General features: G+C 40.2%; 1 protein-coding gene across 1 annotated transcript in view; it reads right to left on the bottom strand.

Moving 5' to 3' along the window:
- Positions 1-330: 330 nt before the first annotated feature.
- LOC145401375 (uncharacterized) overlaps positions 331-25,501 on the bottom strand; it is a 40,336-nt gene continuing 15,165 nt past the window's right edge. The window contains exons 3-5 of the mRNA XM_080273706.1: positions 23,269-23,439; positions 11,616-11,780; positions 331-977 (exon numbers count right to left, since the gene is read on the bottom strand). Coding sequence (XP_080129832.1) covers positions 423-977; positions 11,616-11,780; positions 23,269-23,439 — 891 coding nt within the window. The 3' untranslated portion in view covers positions 331-422. The remainder of the gene's footprint in view (positions 978-11,615; positions 11,781-23,268; positions 23,440-25,501) is intronic.

The raw sequence follows: 25,501 nt of genomic DNA, 5'->3' as shown, positions 1-25,501 counted from the left end.
TGATGTTACTTCTAAACTTATTTCTACTTACAGCCTACATATGGGGGGAGGGGCTTAATATTAACACTGTATTTACAATTTCTCTATTAATTCCTGATTAGGAAAAGTAATAGCTATGAAATCTGTGGAAGAACTGAAGTGCATAACTATAGTAAGTGAAATTCTGTTGGTGAGTGATGAGAGTGTGATGTCTGGCAACAGGATGAATGTATGTTGAAAAGAATGATGTTGAGAAATGAACCTTTGATAAATTTTGATTATTTGCACAACATGCATATCAGACTCAATCACTTATCTTCAGAATATGTTTTTAAATAGATTATATGGAAGTTACCTGCCTGCCATAACAGACAGTTATGGCAATCCAAAAACTACTTTTTTTTATGTTTAATGTTTGGTAATAAGCCTATAAAAACAAACTTTTAATTAATGGGTCTGAGGATACACTCACCAATACTTGTGACTCCAAGCATATGAGGGGGAGTCATGTAGCTCTCTCCTTGAGGAACCAAAGTAGTGGGAACCTGAGCCATGGCTTGTTGGTACTGAGCATGTGCCTGGACATACTTAGGTGACCTGCCCCTCATTCGCTTGGCTGGTGGCATCAGATTAGATTCAGCAGGCATGTTATTGGACTTAGGAGCTAGAACCTGTGAAGCTGGGGCACTTGCCATGGACTGTGCTGCCTCAGAGTCTGGCTCGGGTAAGGTTTCATCTGGGTTATATATCTGCTTACGGATTTTGTTTAGCTTTTCTTCTGCATCGTGTCTTCGCAGGTGATCTTTGAGTTTGTCCCCCCGAGAAAAGTCTTTGCCACAGATGCGACACATGAATGGTTTCTCACCAGTGTGCATTCGACGGTGACGCTTCAGGTGGGATGCGCGGGCAAAGTTCATCTGACAGAATTCGCACTCAAAGGGTCTTTCTCCAGTGTGTAGTCGAATATGATCCCGAAGTCCGGACTGACTCTTAAATTCCTGTTGAGAGAGATCGCTGATGAGTACTAAATCAAAACAGAATAGCTTAATGCTGGGATATACTCTACTTCACTTCCTGGTTGAAATGATTATTAAGAAGGACAGTTTTAATAGTTAAGTGATTATTTCATTCCACTACTGTACTGTATGTGCCTGTACTGATCATACATTCACCATCTGCTTTATTCAATTAATATGGTACTTTTGCACAGCCAAATACCTACTTCCTTTCTGATATGTAACTGTGGAGGCAGAGAGATAATATTTCAGTTTTACTGTACATAATGTATTTCTCGGCATATAAGATGCTGCCCTGTGTAAGATGCACCCTAATTTTGGAAGAGCAAGTCTATGGGAATAAAGATTTTGACTCCTAACCAACACCCACTAAAACCTTAGCCTGATATAGTCACATTCACACAAATGCACACACACCTTTCAGTATCTCCATTCAATATTATTCATTAGTCAGTGGTCTAATTATTGCTAATTAAAAAAAAAAATAAAATAGTGAAATTTTGTACCAGCCATACATACAAACACTACAAATTACTGTACTTCCGTCCATCTTTCTGCTTCTTTACTGAGTCTGAAACAGGTGGCCTTGTATATACATATTCACTTTTCAGTATCTGTATTCAATACTGTTCATCAGTCTACTAAATAAAAGTGAAAATCTGTAATGCAACCATACATATGTCCTTCAGGGTGTTTTCTTCAATGCTAGGTCAGTTAGAAACAAACTGCCCAAACTCAAGGCAACCATGGCTACAGAACACTTTGATGTTGTGCCCATCACATGGTCATGAATTCATAGTGACTGAAGAGATTTTCCTGGAAAGTGTAAAATTCACAGTTACAAAATGTTTCATAACGACCATACTACACAAGAAGGGGGAAGGATTTTATTGTATGTCAGTGACAACTTAAATCCTGTTGACTGTAAAATTAGGTCAGATAAAGTAATATTAGGTGTGGAACTTCATCTAACTGGCACTATGTACAGGTTACTTCTTGTATACATGCCTTCATATCAGTTGAGTGACAAGGATGATGTGTACAGAAGTTTGAGCAGCAAGGTTAGTGGTAAAACCTCAGTAATTCTTGGTGTGTTCAACTGTCACATAAACTGGGACAACAACAGCAGATGCTGAAGGTAGGCCTAGGTGTCTTGTTGAATTTGATTAATTCCTTTTTTGTCCTAGTGAGTATATGAACCAACCAGATTCAACAGCATCCTGCATCTTGTGTTCACTATGGAAGATAATAGTGATACCACCTAGTCTGTTGGTGAATCACTGGTAGGTGGTGATCACAACCAGATTAGGTCCTCTCTGCTTATTTGTGAAAGATCATCTGGACCTCATGAAAGAAAACTAGACTTCCATTGAGCTGACTCAGCAGGTTTTAAGAGTGTTGGACTAGATGACAGTAATGTAAATGCAATGTATTACTCATTTAAAGAGCAATTTTCAGAATGACAGACTACATTTATACCCTGTAAGTCCACAAAGCCAAGATCAGTACAACCAAATTGGTTTAGTAATGAAAAAGCCACTGCAATAGAGAAAGGCTGCATACAATAAGAGGACCAAAAACAGCCAGATCCACAATTATTTGGACTCCTTCAAGACTGCACATAGGAGAGGGAAATCTGATAAAGTTAGCTAAAAGAAATGAGCCCTTAATAATTCTTCAGCCATGTAAACAGTAGGAAACCTCTCAAAGGTAGTTTGAACCATTTAAGGATAAATGAGGTGTAATGGAAATCTCAGACTTGGATATGGCCAACACTCTAAATAACTTGTGCTTCGGTCTTTACAATAAAAGATGCACATGACATACAAAGACCAGTACTAGCCCATGATAGTGAAGATTCCATCATCCTCAGATGTACAACTGAAGAGGTGACAAGAAGCATTGGTAAGCCAAATATTTAAAAGCCACCTAGTCCTAATGAAAGCTTTCCAAGAATTCGTAGCAAGGTGCATGACCAGGTCATTCATTTACTTGCATAAATCTTCCACAAATCACTGTAAAAAGGGGAAGTGCCAGAAGACTAGAAGCTGGCAGGATGTGACCCCAGTCTTTGGATGAGAATTACCATCCAATTCGCTTGACCTCAATTACAGTAAAATTGTTAGAAGGAATAACTGTAGACAGGATAGGAGAACATCTGGATAACCAGGACTCCAAGCATGGATTTGGATGACACTGATCAAGTCTGACCAACTTCTTTGAATATTTGCACAGAATGTTGAGTATGACAGGAATGATGCAGTATAAACATCCTTTACCTTGACTTTCTAAAGGCATTTGATGAAGTACCTCATCTCAGAATAATGTCAAAAGTGTGAGCACTTGGTACTAATAGGGAGGTTACACTCTGTACAGAAAACTGGCTAGGAAGCAGCGAGTAGTGATTAGCGGAATTTCTTCTGACTGGGCTTCAGTCACTTCTGGAGTTCCATAAGAGTCAGCCATTGGTCCACTCCTGCTCATCAGTTTTGAAGTCTGTCCAAAAAGAACCAAACTTTTTACATAACGCACCAACTAGCTGGCAAGGTGTGATTGTGATGGAAGAGCTGTGTAACAGCAACTTTGAGCTTTATTCTAACACAAGCTGCATTGTGCCAAGTCACTTAGTCATCGAGGTACATGCACTTGAGTGAACATGTGTTTGATGCACTTGGTGAATTTTCTATCTCTTCTATCATCTGAAATTAGCAACCTTTCAGGATAGGAACAATCTATCTATCTATCTATAGCCCGACGCCCTAATCACGCAAAGGGTGGCCACAGACAAAATGCCTCCAAGTCGCTCTGTCACCCACCATTTGACTACCCTCCCCTCAACTCACCCCCCCCTCCCTCATATACCTCTCAACTCCATCCCTCCACCTCATCCTCAGTCTACCCCTCCCTCTCCCCCCCTCCACCTCATCTATATACACCCTCTTAGTCAGTCTTTCATTCTCCATTCTCTCCACATGTCCAAACCACCTCAGTGTATTTCTCCTAATCTTCTCAACCACATCCGCATCCACCCCACAACGTACCTTCACTTCTTCATTCGTCAACCTGTCCCTCCACGTCACTCCACATGCTCCTCTCAAGTAACTACTTTTACCCATTTCCAATATTTTCCATTTTTTTCCATTGAATTTCACTTCCCATATCCAGCTCCAATCATGAATCCTATCCAGATCCTCCTGCAGCACTTTACAGTCTTTTTCAACTTCTACTCTTCTCATGATCTCTGCATCATCAGCAAACAGACTTGCATAACTGTTCATTCCATCTACCATACTGTTAACATAAATCAGGAATATTACAGGTGCTAACACTGAAACCTTTGGGACTTCACTTGTTACTTCCCTCCATCCAGACATCCTGTATTTTATTACTGTCCTCATTTGTCTGTCTCTCAAGAAGACTCTCATCCACTCTAAGAGGTTCCCCTTCAGTCATCCTATGTGCTCCTATTTCCACATTAGTCTCTTGTGGGGTACCTTGTCAAAGGCTTTCTCCAAATCTAAATACACTCAATTACCCCGAATATCTCTCTCCTGTAGCAGGTTTATTGCCCTTGAGTAGAAGTTCAACAAGTTGGAAACACACAACTTTCCACTTCCGAATCCAAACTGACTGTCTGCCAAAAGTCCATCTCTTCCAGATATTTTATCTATCTGTCTTTTAGGATTTTGCAACCATGCTGGTCAAGGACACTGGTCTATAATGCATGGGTTCTTTCTTGTTCCCTCCCTTATAAACTGATACCACACTGGCCCTCTTCCATTCCCAAGGCACTTTCTCTTCTTCCAAACAACACACAATTAAATCATGAATCTTATCCACCAGTTGTTCTCTGTATTCCTATAGTATCCAATTAGAGATCCCATCTGGTCCAGGGGCTTTCCTAACATCTTGGGTTCAGTAATTTGTATACTTCTTGCACTTCAACTTTGACATCTTTTAACACAACATTTCTAGTCACTCCCTCCTCCTACACAAAATCACTTTCTCTAGTGATGCCTAATTGGAAGCATTTGTTCACCATTTCAGCTTGCATAACTGCATCTTTACAGACATTTCCTTCTACTATCAGATTATTGATTCCTTCCTTTTGTTTCATTTTCCCATTAACAAACCTGTAAACAATTAGGTTCTTCGTTACATTTGTCCACTATACCTTTTTCAAAGTTTCTTTCTTCCTCTCTATATATTCTTGTACATTCATTTCTAGTTCTTTTATATTCTTTCTTTGTTCTGTCATTACCTCTCTCCATTTGTTCCATGCCTCATCCCTTTCTTTCTTTGCTATCATACACCTTTTGTTGAACCAGTCACTTCTCCAGTTCTCTTTCCCACATATTTTTCCACACCCATATTACAGATGTCTAGAATGATATCCCACTTCTTCTGTAACTCTCTTGTTTCCCAGTATTCGCGCCAATCCGCTTCTTCAAAAAAATTTCTCAGTTCCGTAAGGTTTGCCTTCCCAAAGTTGTATCTTCCATGGCTGTATGGCTCATCTCTTGTCTCCCCTTTTCCTTCTATCATCTGGAAATCTATCACTACATGATCCCTTTTTCCTATAGGACAGATATTTCAGAGCTTTAATTGCATCATGTTCTTTGGTTAGAATTAAATCTTGTCTTGCTGGTGTGTCACCCCCCCTAAATCTTGTCTCTTCTTTGACCCACTGGGTCATTACATTCTCCATTGCTACATTCAATAGTATACTGCCCCACAAATCTTCACTACTTCCTGAATCCCACTCCTCCCAGTTTACCTCTTTGCAACTGAAGTCACCCATCAGGATTATGTTGTCGCTTTTCTCAGTCATTTTCTGTAGGTATCTAACCATGTCCAGCAACATCTGATATTCCTCCTCATTCCATGCCCTTGTCTTGGAGGGTACATATGTTTCTGCGATGCCTCTCTTGCCTTTCCCTCTGGTTTCTATTACCATGTTTATCCCTTCAGCCATACCTTCTCCCAGTTCCACGCTATCCACATTTAGACTGTCTTCACTGCTATCATCACTCCTCCTCCCATTTTTTTCTTTTCTATCTCTTCTCCATATTGTGCATTCCCCATCTCCCATTTGAATTTCAGTATTCTCTCTTAGCTTGCTCTCTACAAAGCAAATAATGTCTGAATCATTTACCCTCAAGAAATCATCTCTTTCTAGCCTTGCTGAGAGTAGACCATCTACATTAGCATATGCCACTTTCAATCTTTTTGCATTCTTTTTTATTCTGTCCTTCTCTCTCCCTCTCTCCTTCGGTACCACTTCCTCAATTTCTGATCCATAACTCTCCAACAGAACTCTTGTCTTCTCTTCCTCCATTTTCTGGTTGTTTTTTTTCCTTTGCTTTCAGAACAAGTTCCTTTATTTTAGCTCTCTCTTCAACATTTGTATCTCTCCTTATCCAGATATTTTTTAATCCTTATTTATTAATTTCCAAGTCGTGTTAATTATTTCATTTACTGTGACCTGAGACTGAAATTTTACTTTTAGTGGCCTTGCCCCTCCCTCCACATATTTTTCCAGCCTAAACACTTCTTCGATCTCTTCTTGGGCTTCGTCCTTTCATTCCATAACTATTGACACTATATCCTTTGCTCTGCTCAGTTCTTCCCTTTCTCCTGACCTCACTGACATCGGTTTTTCTTTCAAACCGGAGATAATCATGCATTTTTTCTCGTCTGCTGCATCTCTGACAAGCGATTCTTTACTTTTAAGGACCTTCACCACTTCCTTCCCCACCTTTTCCTGGTTTTCTTTTTTCTGTTGTTCCATAATCTCCTTAAGAAATATTTAATTTTCCTGTTGAGTTTTTCCCCACCCCTTATAGTGTTCTTGGATCTCCTTGATATGTTCTTTGTGCACCTTAGTTTTAGATTCATGCTCATCAAGTTTACATTTCATCTTGTCCCTTTCCTTCTCCAACCTCTTATTTTCCCATTTAAGCTGTTTTATTTTACTTGTGGCTGATTCATTACCTGCTTGTAATTCAGACACCTTTCTCTCCTGGTCAACACTGCGTAAGCAGATGCTCTCAACCTATTTCTTAACTCCTTTATCTCCCCCTCCTGTTCCAAGGTTCATTCTTGTAATCCACTAATTACTGTACGTTATTCCCTTTAAGACCCGGATACCCACGACCCAGACACCCCAAGTCCTGGACATTTTGGGCTTGGAATCTGGGACACCAAAAATGGCAAAAAGACATCAATAAGGAAAAAAAAAAAAAAGCCAATATGTGTTCATCCCTACTCTAAATTTGCCACACGGTGACGAACAGCTGTGTTTTGGTGCATAGTTCCGGCGATGTCCACTAAAGCACCCCTGCATGCTCCCCAGTTCCCACCTACCTACCGTCGTGACTGCATGCTTGTCACCATGGCTGCCCATGTGCTCACTTTTGTGAATAAACAGTGAATAAACTGCAATACCTCACCACTAGACCACATGTGAATTTACAGACCAAATTTTGTCGCCTGATGGTTTGGTGGGTAAGTATTGTGCTCCAATCGGATTGAGCCAGTGAAGGTTTATATCCAAGGGATGGTTGGGGTTTATTGCTCACGTAATGCCACTCAGGGATGAGTGAGGTTGGTCACTCTCATCTTAAATGTCAGGACCAACTGCCTAGCCCAGGACTCCTAAGCTCCTCATGGGGCAACGTAGGATTGGAAGATAGATGGATGGATGGTGTAGTGTTAAGAAATTAGAATTCAGAGTGCAAAGGACTAAGTGCAGAATCCAACATTGGCATGTTGCAACTGGCGTGGCGCAAGTAAGAACAGAATGTGCAGTGTTAAACAACTATAATTCACAGTCCAAAGGATTAATTGCAGTGCAACACTGGATTATTGTACGTGCTTCAAGCGCACCTTCACCACTGTCAGTGCCATAGAGGAGGCGGGTTATTCTTCATGACAGCCAAGGATGTGTCGTAAGTACCCTGTACACTGCTAAATATTTTCCTTACTCACTTCTAATTTCTCAGTCTCTAGTTCCTTTTCTTTTATTTTATGGTTTCTGTCCCAAGCTATTTGTGTGCATTGGGTCTTAAATAGGTGCTGTGCATATCCGGTAGGGAGTTATTCAAAATTCGGCTGGTTGGGGTCAATAAGTACCTGTCCAGGGGCATTTTTCCCAAGTCCCGGACAAAACCAAGTCCCGGACATTGCTTTGGCTCTATTACATTGGATCTTGGAGGGATTACTGTATTGCCCATACCTGTTTTAATTCCTGGACATTCTTCTCAGCCATTTTCTCCACGACTGTTACTCTTGTTTGGTTCAGTTTGATACTTCTGTTGCTTTGGTCTTAACTGGAGAACCCCGCAACTCACTGTCACTAGGTGTAAAACAATGGACTGTTTCTCTCCACCATGGCTCAGTCATACAAAATTTAAAACCATCACTGTGGTCTACCCCTGTTCGACCAATGCCTCTGGCTTATTTTCACTCAGATGAGACAGGAACACCACTCATGCAATGTAGAAGAGCATGTTTGTTTGTGCCAGAAATGACTTATGTCTTTCAGTTTGTTTGTTTGTTAATGGATTTTTTTTTTGGTTAAGGACACAAATGTGTTGTCTGTAGTAATGAGACATCAGGAGTGATTTACAATAATCTCATCTGACACTGTGGGTATAAGTCAGGAGTGGGTGTAAGAAATTCTGCAACACTAGAGGTGTGTTGTACATGAGAATGTGTGTTTGTGCCCGTCACCTGATCAGAAAAGACTCGTGTCATTCATTTCATTTGTTTGTTAATGGATATTTTTTTCAGTTCAGGAAGCAAAAATGTTCTCTGAAGGTAATGAGGCATCAGGCCGAATTACAATAGTCTCTCATCTCATTGTGAGTACAAGTCGAGATTGGATGTAAGAAACACCAAAACATCAGAGGTGTGGAGTATGAACTGATCAAGATCTAAGCTTAGCAACTGTACTTTTAGGGCAAATAATATGCTGTAAACTTTCATTGTACTTGATTTATAAAAATTCTATTTGTTATCCATTGTCGCAATATCCGGCCCAACTCAATATCCAGTACTTTTTGCTCAGCTCTATTAAAACAATACCTGGTGAAATCAGACAACATCCAGCTCAGAAATGGGAGCATTTGGGCTTCAAGCTCCGACACAGGAACCAATCGGCACACAGGCAGACCTCACAACGCACCCGTCAGTCACAACGTTTTGTGAGAGTGGCCCATCTGGCATGCTGGGCCCACCATTGATCTCTCAGTCTCTCCTGTGGACACTGTTCAGTAACGACACATCTCTGTGCTCTGCTCTTGTGACCCACACGGTGGCTAAACCCTAACGCTATGGTTTTGTCTGTAGCCTCCCACGCCTTGCTCAATGCTGTACAGTGGAACCCTGTGGTTAGCAGCATCACTGTTCGCAGTTTCATGTTTAATGGTGGTCTGCAAATATTCCCAAATGTCAGGTTTGGGGCAAAAACCCCTCAGTTGATGACGAGAAAACATAAATAATTTTCATGCACGGAAAGTGATTGTCACATGTTGGCCACCATTGCCGCTGAAGAGATGCAGCACAGGATGGATGTGTTGTGTGGAGAGGCAGAGGCAGCAGAGGCAGAGGAGGGTGGAGGTACCAGAGGTGGCAAGGCGCAGTAGCCTCACCACCTGCCTCAGAAATTATACCCCCATCCCTTCCATTAAGCACCTCACTCCAGCCTTCCAAGTGAGTTTTCTTGCCTATTGTGCATAGTACTTTGTATTTACCTGTATACTAGTTTCTTTTAGGTATGATCAGTGACTTTTACATTGCATAAATGAGTTTTAGGGGGAGCTGACATGGGACCCAGAACCAATCAGCCTATTTCCCAGGGGATCAATGCCCCAACTTAAGCAGTTTCATGGTTTACAGTCCTTTTCATGGAACCAATTAGGTGCAAAACGCAGGGCTCCAATGTAGTGCTGTGACTAACCCTCAGTGCTCTGTGCCTTAGTGCTCAGACTACTGTATAGCGTATAGTAAGGACATATCTGTGTGTATCTACCCTCCGGCAATGCCAACACTAAGTGAGTACAGCATGATTATGATTATATTATGTACTGTTACTGTACTATATGTAATGTATTGATACTGTATTGTATTTTATGCTTAATTTTAATCTTTTACTCATGGGTAAAACTGTAGGAAAACTTTTAGGATAGAGGGATGAGATGGATGGTAACACACTATCTGGCTTGACATCGAATGGATAGCCGATTGGGGATACTATGCAATATCCGGCATTCTGCAATATCCAGCATGGGGGTTGGCTGACTTATACTGGATAATTGAGAGTTTACTGTACCATACATACAAACAATAGATTTATAGATAAAGAAAGCATATTCCTGCTTTTAATGGCCTCTAAGTTTTCTGAAACAAATGAAAAAATGGGTTTTGTTGAGTTGTGAAGTTTTAAATTCATTTCAGCAAAAACAGTATTTGCCTCTATATACTTATATACTGATATATATATTAAGTGTACTTTAATGAAGGGGAATGTTAATTCCAATTACTGTACTGTAAAAAAGATACTGGACAGTTAATGAACACAAACAGTGTTACGATGGCAGAATGGCACTAAAGAACTTTTTGTGAGGAAGGGTCAATGTTAGTTTTTATTATTATTATTATTATTATTATTATTAATACTGCCATCATCATCACCATCATCATCATCTAATCCTGTGTTGCCCCACGAGCAGCGTAGGAACCCAGGGCTAAGCAATTTCGTCCTAGCATTTAAAATGAGAGTAGCCAGCCACACGCATCCCTAAGTGGCATTACGTAAGCGATAAACCCCAACCATCCCTTGGATATAAACCTGCACAGGCTCACAGTTCCTTTACGTAAAAAGAAAAAAAACAGTGAATGATGAAAAGTGCTGAATGGAGATTCTGAAAGGTGAGTGTGTATTTGAGTGAAAATGATTCATAGCAATCAACACTCTGCAGTGCTGGTCCAGATAAACTTTTTTTTTTTCTTAGACCTGCCCTTCCAGAATTAGGGTGCATCTTTCACAATGCATCATCTTAGTCGCTGCAAAATACACTGACACCAGCATACAATATATGAAAACTTTTTCACACACAGAATCTGCTCCACTTGGAACAGATTCCCCATGGAAACTGTTAACAGCACTACAGCAGAGCAGTTAAAAAAAAAACTGATAGGATCGTGCTCACACTAGAATGATTACAAACTGGATATGCATTCCAAATACGAAGTATCTCAGGTATGAACAGCAAAATCAGTCTCTCTCTCTCTCTCTCTCTCTCTCTCCCTCTCTCTCTTTCCCCTATTTTGATCACTGCTATTCTGATTTGTTAACAGAAGGTAGTACCAGGTTAGTACTGTACAAGTTTTTAATATTACAGTATTCTTGTTCCTGCCTGATGATTATATTCAGCAGCCAAGGAAAGACCCATCAAAATAACTGGATGTGAAACAATCTATGTAACCCCTTTAGAATTTTTTTTTTTTTCTGTTGTATTCTTGCTTATGCCAAATGATTTTATTTATTCCACTCAAGAAGCACTCCATAGCAAATAGGTAAGGTGAATCGTAAAACTTACCCTTCATCTATCTCACCTTTTTACAAAGTGGACAAGGCATGGAGGCACTCTGAATGGCTTGCTGGAGATAAAAGTTGAGATCAATCCTGCCATCTGAGGTGACTTCCTCTTGAGCCTCACTGGATTCTACAGGCTCTTCTTTTACACACATTTCCTCTTTCACCCCCTCCATCTGCTCACCCTGCAATGACAGGACAGAGGTATGTCCAACATTTTCACATATCGGTATACCATACATCAGGAGATACCATAAGTAAAGTTTTACATAATGTTTGTGTACAACACTGATGATAAAATTAAATAAAGATTGTACCTGATGTAATGTACAGTACTAAATATTAACTTATTAATGAAAGTACTTTCATTCTGCACACACATAAAGTGCTAAACTATTTTGCAGATGTAAAGTGCAATTGAGAAAAAAACTTTATGTACTCAACTTGCTCATGTAAATTCAACAGACCTTCGCACTTGCCCTCATATGGTGGACAATCTGTGATAAGAAATATTTTCTCTAATTTTTTTTTCTATCTATCTATTGCCAGACACCTCAATCCCATTCAGGGTGGCCACAAACAAATCGCCTCTATGTCGCTCTGTCCCCCACCATTTCACTGCCCCGCTCCCAACTCACACCCCCCTCTCTCATATACCTCTCCACCCCATCCTTCCATCTCATCCTCGGCCTCCCCCTCCCTCTCCCCCCCTCCACCTCAGTCACATACACTCTCTTCGTCAGTCTTTCACCCTCCATCCTCTCCACATGGCCAAACCACCTCAGTGTATTCCTCCTAACACTTTCTATCATATCCACATCCACACCTCAACGCTCCTTTATATCCTCATTTGTCAGCCTGTCTCTCCATGTGACTCCACAGGCTCCTCTTAAATAACCCATTTCCACTGCTCTCACACTTGACTTGTGTCCTTCCAGCAACGTCCAAGCTTCACTTCCATACATTAGAGTTGGCATCACAATACTATCATGTAGTAACTTTTTCACTTCCATGCTCACTTCCCTGCTTCTTATCACTGCTTTCAAGGAACCAGCAACCTTTCTTCCCTGCTGCATCCTTTCAAGCACTTCACCCTCCAAACCTCCATCCTTACTCATCACGCTACCCAAGTACTTAAATGTGCTCACATTTTCCAATTCCTCACCATCCAATCTCGCTGTACATTCACTGACTTCACCTCTCTCAAAGACCATCACTTTACTCTTTCCTACATTCACCTTTAGATTCCGTTTCTTACACACTCTCCCAAACTCATCCACCAAGCCTTGCAGCTCTCCTTCATCTTCAATCAACAACACAGTATCATCTGCAAACAACAGTACAGGGAGTTTCCAAACACTACCCTCTCTCACCAGGGCCACTCCAACATCCACTACCCTACCTTGTACCTCTTTTATTATCCCATCCACGTACAGATTGAACAACCATGGAGACATGACGCATCCCTGTTTCAACCCAACCTTCAAAGAGACAAATTCACTCAGTTCACCATCCAGACGCACTGCAGTCTTAGCACCATCATACATACTCTTCACAGCATTCAACAACTTCCCATCTACTCCATATATTCTTAATACTTTCCACAATCCTTGTCTATCCACCCTGTCATATGCTTTCTCCAAATCCAATGAAAGCCATGTACAACTTCTTTCCCTTCTCTAGAAACTTTTCCACTAAAGATCTATGAATGAATATCTGATCTACACAACCTCTTCCCTTCCTAAAGCCTCCCTGTTCTTCTCCAACTAATTCCTCTGTTCTTTCTTTAACTTTGTCAATAAGTATCCTACCATACACTTTTCCTATTATACTAAGAAGACAGATGCCCCTATGATAACCACACACTTCTTTTTCCCCTTTTCCTTTGTACAAGGGAATAATTATACCTGACTTCCAATCCTCTGGGACTCTACCTTCCTCCCAGCCCAATCTGCACATTTTCCACATCCATTCTACTACTATCTCTCCCCCATACTTCAGCATTTCACCACACACTCCATCAATTCCTGGGGCTTTCCCCAATTTAACTTTCTTCATTGCTTCCACAACTTCTATCCTACTGATTTCTTCCTGTCTTCTCACCTCCCTCCTCCCAGCCATTACCCAGCCACTTATACTTGCATTACTTTCATCCTCTATGTTCAACAATTCCTTAAAGTGTTCTCTCCATCTGCTCACTTTTTCTCCTTTCTCCACTAGTAATCTACCATTTTTATCTTTCACTCCCCTGCTAACTTCACTTCCACCCTATCTTACTCTTTTCACCTCTTTCCAGAACATTTTCTTACAGTCCCTCCACTTTACACTCAAGTTCCTTCCAAATTCCTCATCCGCTCTCTTCTTACTCTCTCTTACTAATCTTTTCACCTCTCTCTTTCTACATATAACTCTCTCTTCCGCCTCTCAACTTCTTCCACGCCCCTATTTCTCATCCATTCATTGTGTGCTTTCTTCTTTTGTGCCACAGCCTGTCACCTCTTCATTCCACCATGCTGTTCCTTGCAAACCCCTCCGTCTTCTCTTCATCCCACACACCACATCACATGCTGCACATATTTCTTCTGTAAATATCCTGCACACACCTTCCACGTCCCCCATCTGCTCCAATTCATATTTGCCCAATCGTTCCTCCACTTCTCTCTTATACTCTGCCTTTTTCTCATCCTCTTGTAACCTTTCCACTCTCCTTACAAATACTCCTCCTTCCCGGCATTCCCTTCTTCTATTTCTCCATCTAATTGGACCTTGACTCCGGCTCTTGCATCCATTACACATTTTCGCATCCTTTCATCCACACACACATAATCAATCATTGCCTTCCTTTCATTCAGTTCACCACCCACCCTTCTCATCACTCACCATGTATACCTGTGGACCATTTTGTGCCTGAAGAGAGTATTGGCTATCACCAACCCCCTCCCAGCACAAATGTCCACTAATGCACTGCCATTCTCATCTATCTCAGCAGGCACACCCCACTCACCAACTATTCCATCCACCTTCACATTCCCTACTTTACCATTCATATCACCGATCAAAAACACTCATTCCTTCCAAACTTTTCCATGCACACTTCCACATTTGTCCAGAACTCTTCTCTCACTCTGCTTGCACGATCTTGCGTTGGCGCATACACACACACAATCGCCCACATTTGTATTCCAACTTTCAGTCTTACCCACACAATCCTTGACCCAACTGATCCATACTCTCATCCTCTTCTTCCATCTTTTACTCACAACTATACATACTCCTTCCTTTGCCCTCTCATTCTCACCTACTCCTGCACATATACCCCATCCATACTCCCATTCTCTCACACTCTCACCTCTCCATTTAGTTTCAGTAACTCCGCATACATCCACTTTCGCACCCTCAAGCACCTGGACAATCTCTCTCTCTTTCACCTCATCATTCGCTCCCCTTACATTCCAAGTTCCAATTACCATGTCCTTTGTCCGGTCCTTGGTCGTCATCTTTTGGTCAGTAATTGTCCGAGGCTTATTGTTTGTCTTTTTAGTTAGTTGTTTTCCGGGGAGAGGCACTAACCCTCCGCCAACCCTTTTAGTCGCCTTTTACAACAAGCAGAGATACTGGGGGAGTATTCTTGAAAAAAAAAACCTACCCCCAGAGGGTATCTACAATTTTTAAAATTTCCTGAATTACTATCTTCAAAATGTTTTGACATTCCTCGTAAGCAGGGGTCGGCAACCTACAGCCCATGGGTCTGACCCAGCCTGTAAACCTAATCTGACCGGCCTGCCAGTAAGCTCCACAAATTCACAAAAATGTTTCCATTTTTCACTAACTCAGTAAGTGAAAAAACAGTAAGTCTTACTGGTTGTTAATCACCATGGCAAACACTGGTTAGAGTCAGTTTGTTTGAAAAAGTTTGTATTCTAGCAGACTTGAGCTACCCATGGCTCAGCAATCCAGAAACTGCCACATGTGCAAAAATGATTACCCAATGTGATAATCTGGTCTATGCGATAAACAATAACATGCATACAATATATTTAATAACTAATGATTATTTAAAAGAAATGCCTTTATTTAAGTTGATGTGATAATTCCAAAATGATAATTTAAAAATGCTGCCCTCCCCTAGCAAGACAATCATGGTGCCCACCCATCAGTCTACCAGTCGCATGTGAAGACAGGTGAATTTTGTATATCAGAAGGCTTAGGTAAGCAACTTGCTTCAATTTTTGCTATGTTATTTTATTTCCTGTTGTTGTTCTTAAATGTGTTTGTTTGCTATGCTGTTCCTTGCTATGTTATACTGTTATATAAAAACAGTGTTCAGTATGATTTCAGGAATTATACAGGGTGACCCAAAATTAATGCAACTCATAAAAATGTGTTATTTAAACAACTGATATTAGATTTGCTTTATTTTTGCATTCATATTAAGCTGAGGTGATAACAAAAAAGTCCTGAAAGTTTGGGTTCTGCAGTTCAAATCGTCTGTTTTTTATGACCATTCCAAAATGTGTTCCAAATGACTATCTCAACAACACAGGCACTCCTGAATGTAGTGCACATTTTCTTCTCTCAGGCCACGTCAATAGCAAACACAATATTTTCTGGAGTACAGCACCACCAGAGGAAGTTCTCCAGTGTCCACTGCATTCAATAAAATGCATAGCATGGGTGGCCATCTCAAAGCATGGCATCATTGGACCTTTTTGGTTCAAAGACGAAGAAGAACAGGCTGTCACAGTGAACACAGAACGTTATCTTCAGGTCATGAGGAAGTTTTGGATGACACTAGGAAGACGTACGGACACCACTCATGGGAAGCAATGTTTCCAGCAGGACGGGGCCTTCCCACACACTTCAAACCAAACGCTGATGTGGCTGTGGCAACGATTCAGTGATCAACTGGTCAGTAGGAGGTGTGCCCTGAGTAGGCCTCACACTCACCCAACTCGAATCTCCCATATCTCTATCTGTAGGATTATCTGAAGGATCATGTTCATGAAAACCACCCCCAGACAATCAGAGACCTGAAAACATAAATCACGGCCAACATCAGAGCTATCCCAGGAGAGGAGTGTCTCTGTGTAACTGATAATTTTGCGCGCCATATTCAGGAATGCCTGCGACACTGAGATGGTCATTTAGAACAGATTTTGTTAAGGCCACGAAAAACAGACCATTTGAATTGCAGACCTTAAACTTTCAGGATTGTTTTGTTATCAATTCAGCTTAACATGAATGCAAAAATAAAGTAAATCTCTTATCAACTGTATAAATGACACATACTTTTATGGGTTACATTAATTCTGAGTCACCCTGTACTTTGAATACATGTTGTTGTTATTAATGTGTATTCTTATATATATTCATATTCATGTTACTGTATTTTTATTATTATCATTAGTAGTAGTAGTAGTATTTTTATTTTTTTTATTATTATTATTATTATTATTATTATTATTATTACTGGAGGAGGGGGTGTAGTCTTTAACAAGTTCAAAACATCTGGCCCACCACCTGAGTAACAGATCAGTTCCAGCCTCCAGTCCATCAAAGATTGCCGACCCCTGTTCATAAGTGACATTAAAAAAATCTCATGGTCTACTCAACCACTGCTTCCTAGCCACTTTTGCTGATGCCACGATTTTAACCCATTCCATGCCGTGTCCATATAAATACAGACAAACCGATAGTGTGAAAACTGCCAAGTCTGTATATATACAGACTAACTCAAAATACCCTAAATTGCCAAGTCCATATATATACAGACATGGTTTTTCACACATTTGTGCGAAACTGTCTGAGTCTCCCTTTAGTGTGTGTCAGAAAATGGGATGACTGACACCCCTCCTCCCCTCCCATGCCTTATACTAATATAATAATAATAATAAAAAAAAAATAAAAAAAAAAGATTGAATGTGAATATATGTAAAAGTAGGATGGAACCACAACTTCCCATCATCATAGTTTCAACTATGGCCACATTACATACACCAGGTTGCATCTCCGTATTACAAATACTCCATGCATCCACCTACTCTACACCAAAATGGATTAACATGTCTATCCACATCAGCCACTGATGGTATCTGAAAGCAGCCATCTGACGCAAATCTGGGTCATTCCGCGCTGCCAAAGATGTTATGCTTACTCCCGACTTCCAGTCAAAGTTAGAGAACTTTCAATTGCTGAACTAACTGATAGTGATGAGTAAACAGTGTACATAATGAAAGTAATATTGTAGGCATCATATGTCATGACACAATATGATATGTAACTACAGTATGTAACTATATAGCTATACGTAAAATATGTAAAACAGGTAGTTATCAGTATGTAACTATACAACCATAGGTAAAATATGTAAAACAGATAGTTATGTCTGAAGTTCTCCAGGAAGAGACAATTACACATCCCCGTGCCTAGACTAATCAAGAATGCCAAACATCCCTGATCATATGCCGGAAACATGACACACACACACACACACACACACACACACACACACACACACACACACACACACACACACACACACACACACACACACACACACACACACACACACGCACACACACACACACACACACACACACCGCTCGCTGGTGCAGTGGTAACGCTCTCGCTTGCCAACTGGTGGACGGGAGTTCGCGCCTCGCTCAGGTTGCGAAAAGTTTCACTGACGAAGTGGGTGGTTACTGTCCCCCTTGAGCAAGGGGACGGGTGTGTGCGTGTGTGAAGGTCACAGCCTTGCCCTTAGATCGGACTATATGAGCTCTCAGCTCCCTTCCGGGAGGGTAAAAAGCTGACAATCACGACCATCATGTGATCCTGACCGACCCGTTGAATTACACACACACACACACACACACACACACACACACACACACACACACACACACACACACACACACACTTTAGCCAGAAGCAAGAGGGGGATATAAGTCCGACATCACATGTAGGAAGGTTAGAACAGGAGAGAGCAGGAGAGAGCACCAGGGAGAGAACCAGAGAGAGACAGCCAGGAAAGAAAGAAAGAGATTCCCAGACAGCAATAGGGAGTAGGAGAGTGAAAATAAAGTAGGAGGACCGCAGCTAGCACAAATTGCCACTAACCATACATGCGTCACGCCAAGCTCTTAACTTTTATTCAAGCAACTGTCTCACAATAAACTCCATCGACCCTACTCTGCCTATTTCATCATCCCACTTAAAATACGAAGAGGATAATGGAACAGAGAAGGCCTACACTGACATCTCCTACAACGTCTCACCATTACTCTCTCCTGGTGCCACTCCCATCGATGATGCAACCAGATAAACTTCTCTGTCTAATTAAACCCATCACCGACTCTCACTGACATTGGTGGCAAGCAGTAACAATGAACCAACTACAATCAAACTACTCCAATGAGTTTATATGCAGCAGACAACTCTCCTGAACCATTACAACAGTAAACAACAGCAGTAAACAAAGCCGATTAATGTCTTAATCAACAATCAACAAACAAATTACAATAAAAACAATCTAAGATTGCCCTACAAGCAACAATCATCAAACTACAAGCGAATACAGTAAGAACAAAGCTACAAGCCAACTGAGAAATGACAAGCAACAACAGGCAAAAGTGAGAAAGGAGGAAGTGTATCTGTACTGTGCTAATAGTGTTGACCCAGCATGGTCATGTATCAACACATCTGACCTCCATTCCTCCCTCCTCCCTGAACCTCCACCACCCTCCACCATGATCTCTACCTTCATCAACACTACAATCACCACCATCTACTCCACCACAGCTACCAGAGTGGGGCAGTTACTCAGCAGTGTGTCATCATTCGCTGCGTGGGGACAACGACACCGACTGCTGACGCAGTCATACCAGGACCCTGACTTACCTCAATCAAACCCTACAAACACCCTTCAACCAACATCACTATCATCACCACTACTACAATAAATATCAGAGAGTTGAACACTTACTCTATTAGTTTAACAATACTACTTCATTTATATACAACGAACATTTACTCTATTAGTTTAATAGTACTACCTCATTTGTATACAACATCACGTATATACAGTGATAGACAATATATATCCTTATATCAATATATAATAAAAACATATGAAAATCTCGTAAGACCAGAGAATTAAAATATACGTGCACACATATCCTTCATATCACAGTGACAAGGAAAATCAAGTGAAAATGCCTAACATAAATGGAGCTAGCAACAGAATGCTATACTCAACCACACACATTAGTACTTACAACCTATACCTAAAGATGAATATTAAAATTAGCAAACATATCAAGTTGACTTCACAACCTTTGGAGGACTATAGTATCAAGTGATGTGTGGTACAAATGAAACTAAGTGAATACTGTACATGTTGTAAATATTATTTATTTAATTTTATATAAAATAACAAAATATGGGGCTACATATATCATTTAAATATAAACTGTGCAAAATAACCATGCCAATACACCTGTGGTGTCTCAAACAAGTACATCAAATATGGGTCATTCATGATATGATTGTACTGCTATTATTGTATAAATTATATAAATATGTATCAGCTGTATAGCTACAATGACTAAACTTGTGATTCCTGCAATTATATTACAACTGCTACAATTATGTAACTACAAACACTAGCATTACAGCAATTATGTTAAAATTGCTACAATTATGAAACTACAACACTAGCATTACTGCAGTTATGTTACAGTTGCAACAATTATTTAACTACAAACAATAGCATTACTGCAGTTATAACTGCAACAATTATTTAACTACAAACACTAGCATTACTGCAGTTATACTACAAACACTAGCATTACTGCAGTTATATTACAACTGCTACAATTATTTAACTACAAGCACTAGCATTACTGCAATTATGTTACAGTTGCTACAATTATATAACAACAAACACTATTACTGCAGTTATGTTACAATTGCTACAATTATGTAACTACAAACACTAGCATTACTGCAATTAAATCACAGTTGCTACAATTCTGTACCTACGATCTGTTACAACCACATTTTAAGACAGTTGCACTAACAAGATGTAACTACAGTACAGTTTTATGGCAACCACAATTATGTAACAATTGCATTACTACAATTTTATTGCAACCACAGTTAGGCAACAGTTGCATTAACATGCTGTAACTACAGTTTTATTGCAACCAAAATTGTGTAACAGTTGCATTAACACAATGTAATGTTACAGCCACACTTGCATAACAGTTGCATTTACACAGTGTAACTACAACTGCATTAACACGATGTAACTGCAGTTATGATAAAATGTTCTTTCAATTACATTACTTTTACAATACAGTAATCCCTACAAGACCTGGACGCCCAAGTCCCAGGCACCCCAAGTCCTGAACATTTTGGGTTCAGGCCTTCGGAAACCAAAAATGGCCCCCCAAAAAAACGTAAAAAAGCAAAAAAAAAAAAAATCTGACATGTTTTCAACCGTACTTTGAACTTGGAGCACAGCACCAAACAGCTGTGTTTTTGCGCACAGTAGAGCGCCTCCCTGCATCCTCCCCTCCCCAGTTCCCATCTAACTACAATCATGACTAGAAGCTCATTGCAATGGCTGCCCCACATGCTTATTTTTGTTAATAAACAGTGAATAAACTGCAATACCTCACCACTAGACCACATGGGAATTTACAGTGTTGTGAAGTGTCAAGAAATTAGAATTCAGAGTGGAAAGGATTAAATGCAGAGTGCAAACTGGCATGTTGCAATTGGCATGGTGCAAGTAAGAACAGAATGTGCAGTGTTAAACAATTATAATTCACAGTGCAAAGGATTAAGTGCAGCACAACATTGGATTACTGTACTGTACGTGCTTCAAGAGCATTTTCACCACTGTCACAGCCTTAGAGGAGGTAGGTTAATCTTCATGACGGCCACGGACGTGTTGTAAGTACCCTGTATGCTGCCAAATATTTTCAATACTCACTTCTAATTCCTCATTCTCTGGTTCCATTTCATTTATTTCCTGCTTTCTGTCCCTTATTTGTGTGAATAGGGCCTTAAATAGGTGCTGTGCATGTCCAGTAGGGAGTTATTTAGGTGGTTTTCAGAGTTAGGCTAGGTTAGGGTCCATAAGTACCTGTCCAGGAGGCATTTTCCCATGGCCCGGACAAACTCAAGTTCCAGATGTGCCTTTGGCTCTATTACGCCAGGCTTTGGAGGGATTACTGCATTATATATTTCACTTAATTAACTTACAAGTTAACTGTAATGTGTAATATGCATTAATATGTTATGACCACATTTTACTGTCGTTGGTTGGACCCAGTCCTTGTTCTTCCACTATTCTGGATGTTTGCGGCGGATGTTCTCCCTCAGACACTGCAAAACTTCACAGTAAAACTTTCCACTGACAGATTGACTGGGTGGGACGAGCAATCCCATGGATATCGAAGAAACCAATCAACATCGACTTGACATTGCTGCAAACTTGATGCGCTTTTTTTTGGCCTCAGTGAATTGGGAGACTTCCATTGCGATGACTGCTGCTTTGTCTCTGGGTCATAACCATAAACCCATGATTCATCACCAGTTATGACCTTGGAGATAAAGGTGGCATCATCTCTGACCTGATTCTTGAGCTCTTTGCAAACTGCAACGTGATGTGCCTTCTGCTTGCCACTCCACAGTCTTAGCACAAATTTGCAGCGATGCATCTCATGCCCAATAAGTCCGACACAATGCATTGCACGCTCCCGTACGACAGCCCAGTAATATCACAAACATCATGGATAGTTCGTCTACGATCTGCAAGGATAACCTGACAAACATTTCCAACGTTTTCCAGTGTTATTGCCATTGCCGGTCATCCAGAACGGTCATCATCTTCGACAGATGTTCATCCTTCCTTGAACCGCTTGTACCAGAAAAATGTTTTCTCTGGGACATGGCACTGTCACCAATGGCTTGCTGAAGCAACCGGTGAGTTTCTGCAGCCGTCTTGTTGAGCTTGAAGCAGAACTTGATGTAGGTTCTTTGTTCCGTGAGATCTGCCACTGAAAAATCACCAAACCACCTACACACCACATTACAATAGTAAGAGTAGCTCAACAACACGTCTGCTCAAAGACACAGCCGGAGCCACATTGACGCACGAGGGGTGCGGCTGACTCCTCCTAGAGGCAAAAGGCAAAACTGCAAATGGTTGGCTCCCTCTGTTCAAATTACTGGAACTTTTGGGTAATATATATATAGATATAGATATATATATATATATATATATATATATATATACATACACACTTACTGTGTTCATTTTTTAACCCTACCCTGTTCATCACCCATCTCATCTTCTGTAATGCTCAGCATCCTTTCTATAAATATTCTGCTGTACTCATGTCCTACTATGCTCAGTAAACTGATTCCTTGATAAAATGCTTTTCTCTACTACCTGTGTAACAACAGCATTTTGCCTGATGCCACATCCTCGTAAGACTGGCTGTGATGAAAGGACCTCCAGAAATACCTGTCTCTGCCTTTTACTGTTGCAATATACTGTACCTTTAATGACACACAGGGATCACATGGATATTATGCTTTCTTCCCTGTTCCTAGAAGAAAATACTGTAACATAATTTCATAATCTGGACAATGACTTACCTCTTCCTCCTCCTCTTCTTCCTCTTCTTCATCCTCTGCTTCTTCATCTTCATTTTCATTGTTGTTATTGTTATTATTGTTGTTATTGAGGTACTGTGGTGTTAGGTCATCCCCAGCTTCACTTCCTGATGTGCTGGAGCTGCCATCAGATTTGCCAGGGGACTCTACCAGCTGTAATATCACACACTCACTCACTCAACATTAAAATCATAATTTATCTTTTGCAGCATGAGTGATTATTCCCATTACAGGTACATGTAAAATCATCTAGTGGTAGCAAATGTAAAATAAAACTGTCACCATCATACTAAGAGGGTTAACTAAGACTGCATTTAATCCCTACTGAACTATGGGGTCTCTCCCAATTAAAAATTAAATATTTGGCAGCAGTAAGAAAACTGTAGGAGGCATCACAGTACGGGTGGAACATGAAAATTCTGAAACATCACCATCATCATCATGACTCTTATTCTCACCTAAAGATGGGATGAGGTAGGATTCAGAAACAAGGAAGGAGAAAGTGTGAAAGTAGGAGAAAATAACTACAGCATGCCTACTGAATTACAACACAATCATTTACAGATCATTCATGCTCCCCAAAGATTAGCTCCACATCACAAGACTATCTTCAAATATTTTATTCTATTTTTCCTCATACAAGCATTTTACATAACTCTGCCATATAGTCTTTCCAGGAACTACCAAACTGAATTGTGGTGCCAAACCCGTCTTCTGCTTCCCCACACATACAACCAACTCACTCCCCTGTCAGTTTCCTTGTGTCATCAGCTTCCATATTTCACTTTCTTACACTCATTTACTATACCTATCATCTTCTTGATCTATCTCCCTCCCATCTTCAAACTCTCTCTAATATAGCCTTCACTACACTAATTATGATCATTCTCTCCTTATGACCATACATCAAAGCACACATTATTCTACCCTATTATCAACAAGCTTCCTTACCCTGTATCTTCCACTAATCACACTGTTTCAAATCCTATTCATTCTGCACACATCACTCACTTTCAGTAACAGCCCCATTCCATTTCCATTGCCCTTATTCTTGGCTTTTCACACTTGTCCCATATCAAAGTCTCACACTCTTACATTAATGTGGGCAATAACATACATTCATGCAATCATTTTGCAAGCTCCATATTCAGACTTCTGTTCTGTATCAAGATCTTCATAGCACCAGCCACCTTCTTCTGTGTGCCATTCTACTTTCCACTACCTCTACACGATTATCTCTCCATTTTATAACACAATGAAAGTGTTTGAATTCCTAATCCAATTCAAGTCTTTCCCCATTCACCAGCATATCAAACTGAGAGTCATCTGCTCTCTCAAAAGCCATCACTTTACTTTCAGTCGACAGTGCTCACAGATATTCACAAGGCTCTGAACCAGCCTGGAAATATCCTGTTTACTATTAGCAGTTACTTTGACCTTCGCCATCCCCATTCTCTTTCCACAACTCAAGTTTTAATCTCTCTCATAACTCATCATCATTAAGCTGTGTACAATAAGTACAGTATATATTACTACCATTAACCATTCACTCAGACATACACCTACTCTTACACATGCTTCACTTCTGTATCAATTTAAAATCTTTTCATCATTCAGCATTTTTTTATTTACACTACAAATGCATAAAATTGTCCATAGTCTCTTCATTGTGTCATATACTTTTGCCATGACCATGAATACTATAAATACTTTGCAATTCTTTCCTGCATTCCTGAAACCTAATAATACAAGGATAAAGAAAATCATTTCATAAAATGTATGAAGATGTAGGGATGGCAAAGCACCAAAGTCAATGGAACAAGGTTGTTGTAGTTAAACAATATGTAATCTATCCCTCAATTTTTTTCTTTTAATGGCATACTTTTTTGCACTGTATGGATGGTTAACAGTTATACCATTATCCTGACACTTTTCAGGTGCACTAATCGTACACCTTAATGTCACGTACAAGAGTTTAAAAAAAAATGTAGAGATGGGATTACATGTGATTTTCTTGCCTCAACCTTGTTCTACTGTTTTTTGGTGGTGCACTGCCATCCCTACATCTTAATACATTTTATGAATTTTATTTTTTATACAGTACTTGTTTCACAGATTTTTAAAGTCTAACCCCAATGGTTATTTCAAGTTATTCAGTTTATGACTGTAGTAGTAGTGAAGAGATTAATGAAGACTCTGAATAACCTGCTCCCAT

The sequence above is a fragment of the Coenobita brevimanus genome, chromosome 55, assembly GCF_032717465.1.
Source record: "Coenobita brevimanus isolate Jiangsu-jjx chromosome 55, ASM3271746v2, whole genome shotgun sequence".
Classification (NCBI taxonomy): Eukaryota; Metazoa; Arthropoda; class Malacostraca; order Decapoda; family Coenobitidae; genus Coenobita; species Coenobita brevimanus.
Note: the sequence above shows the minus strand (reverse complement) of the source record. Positions and strands in the feature narration are given on the sequence as shown.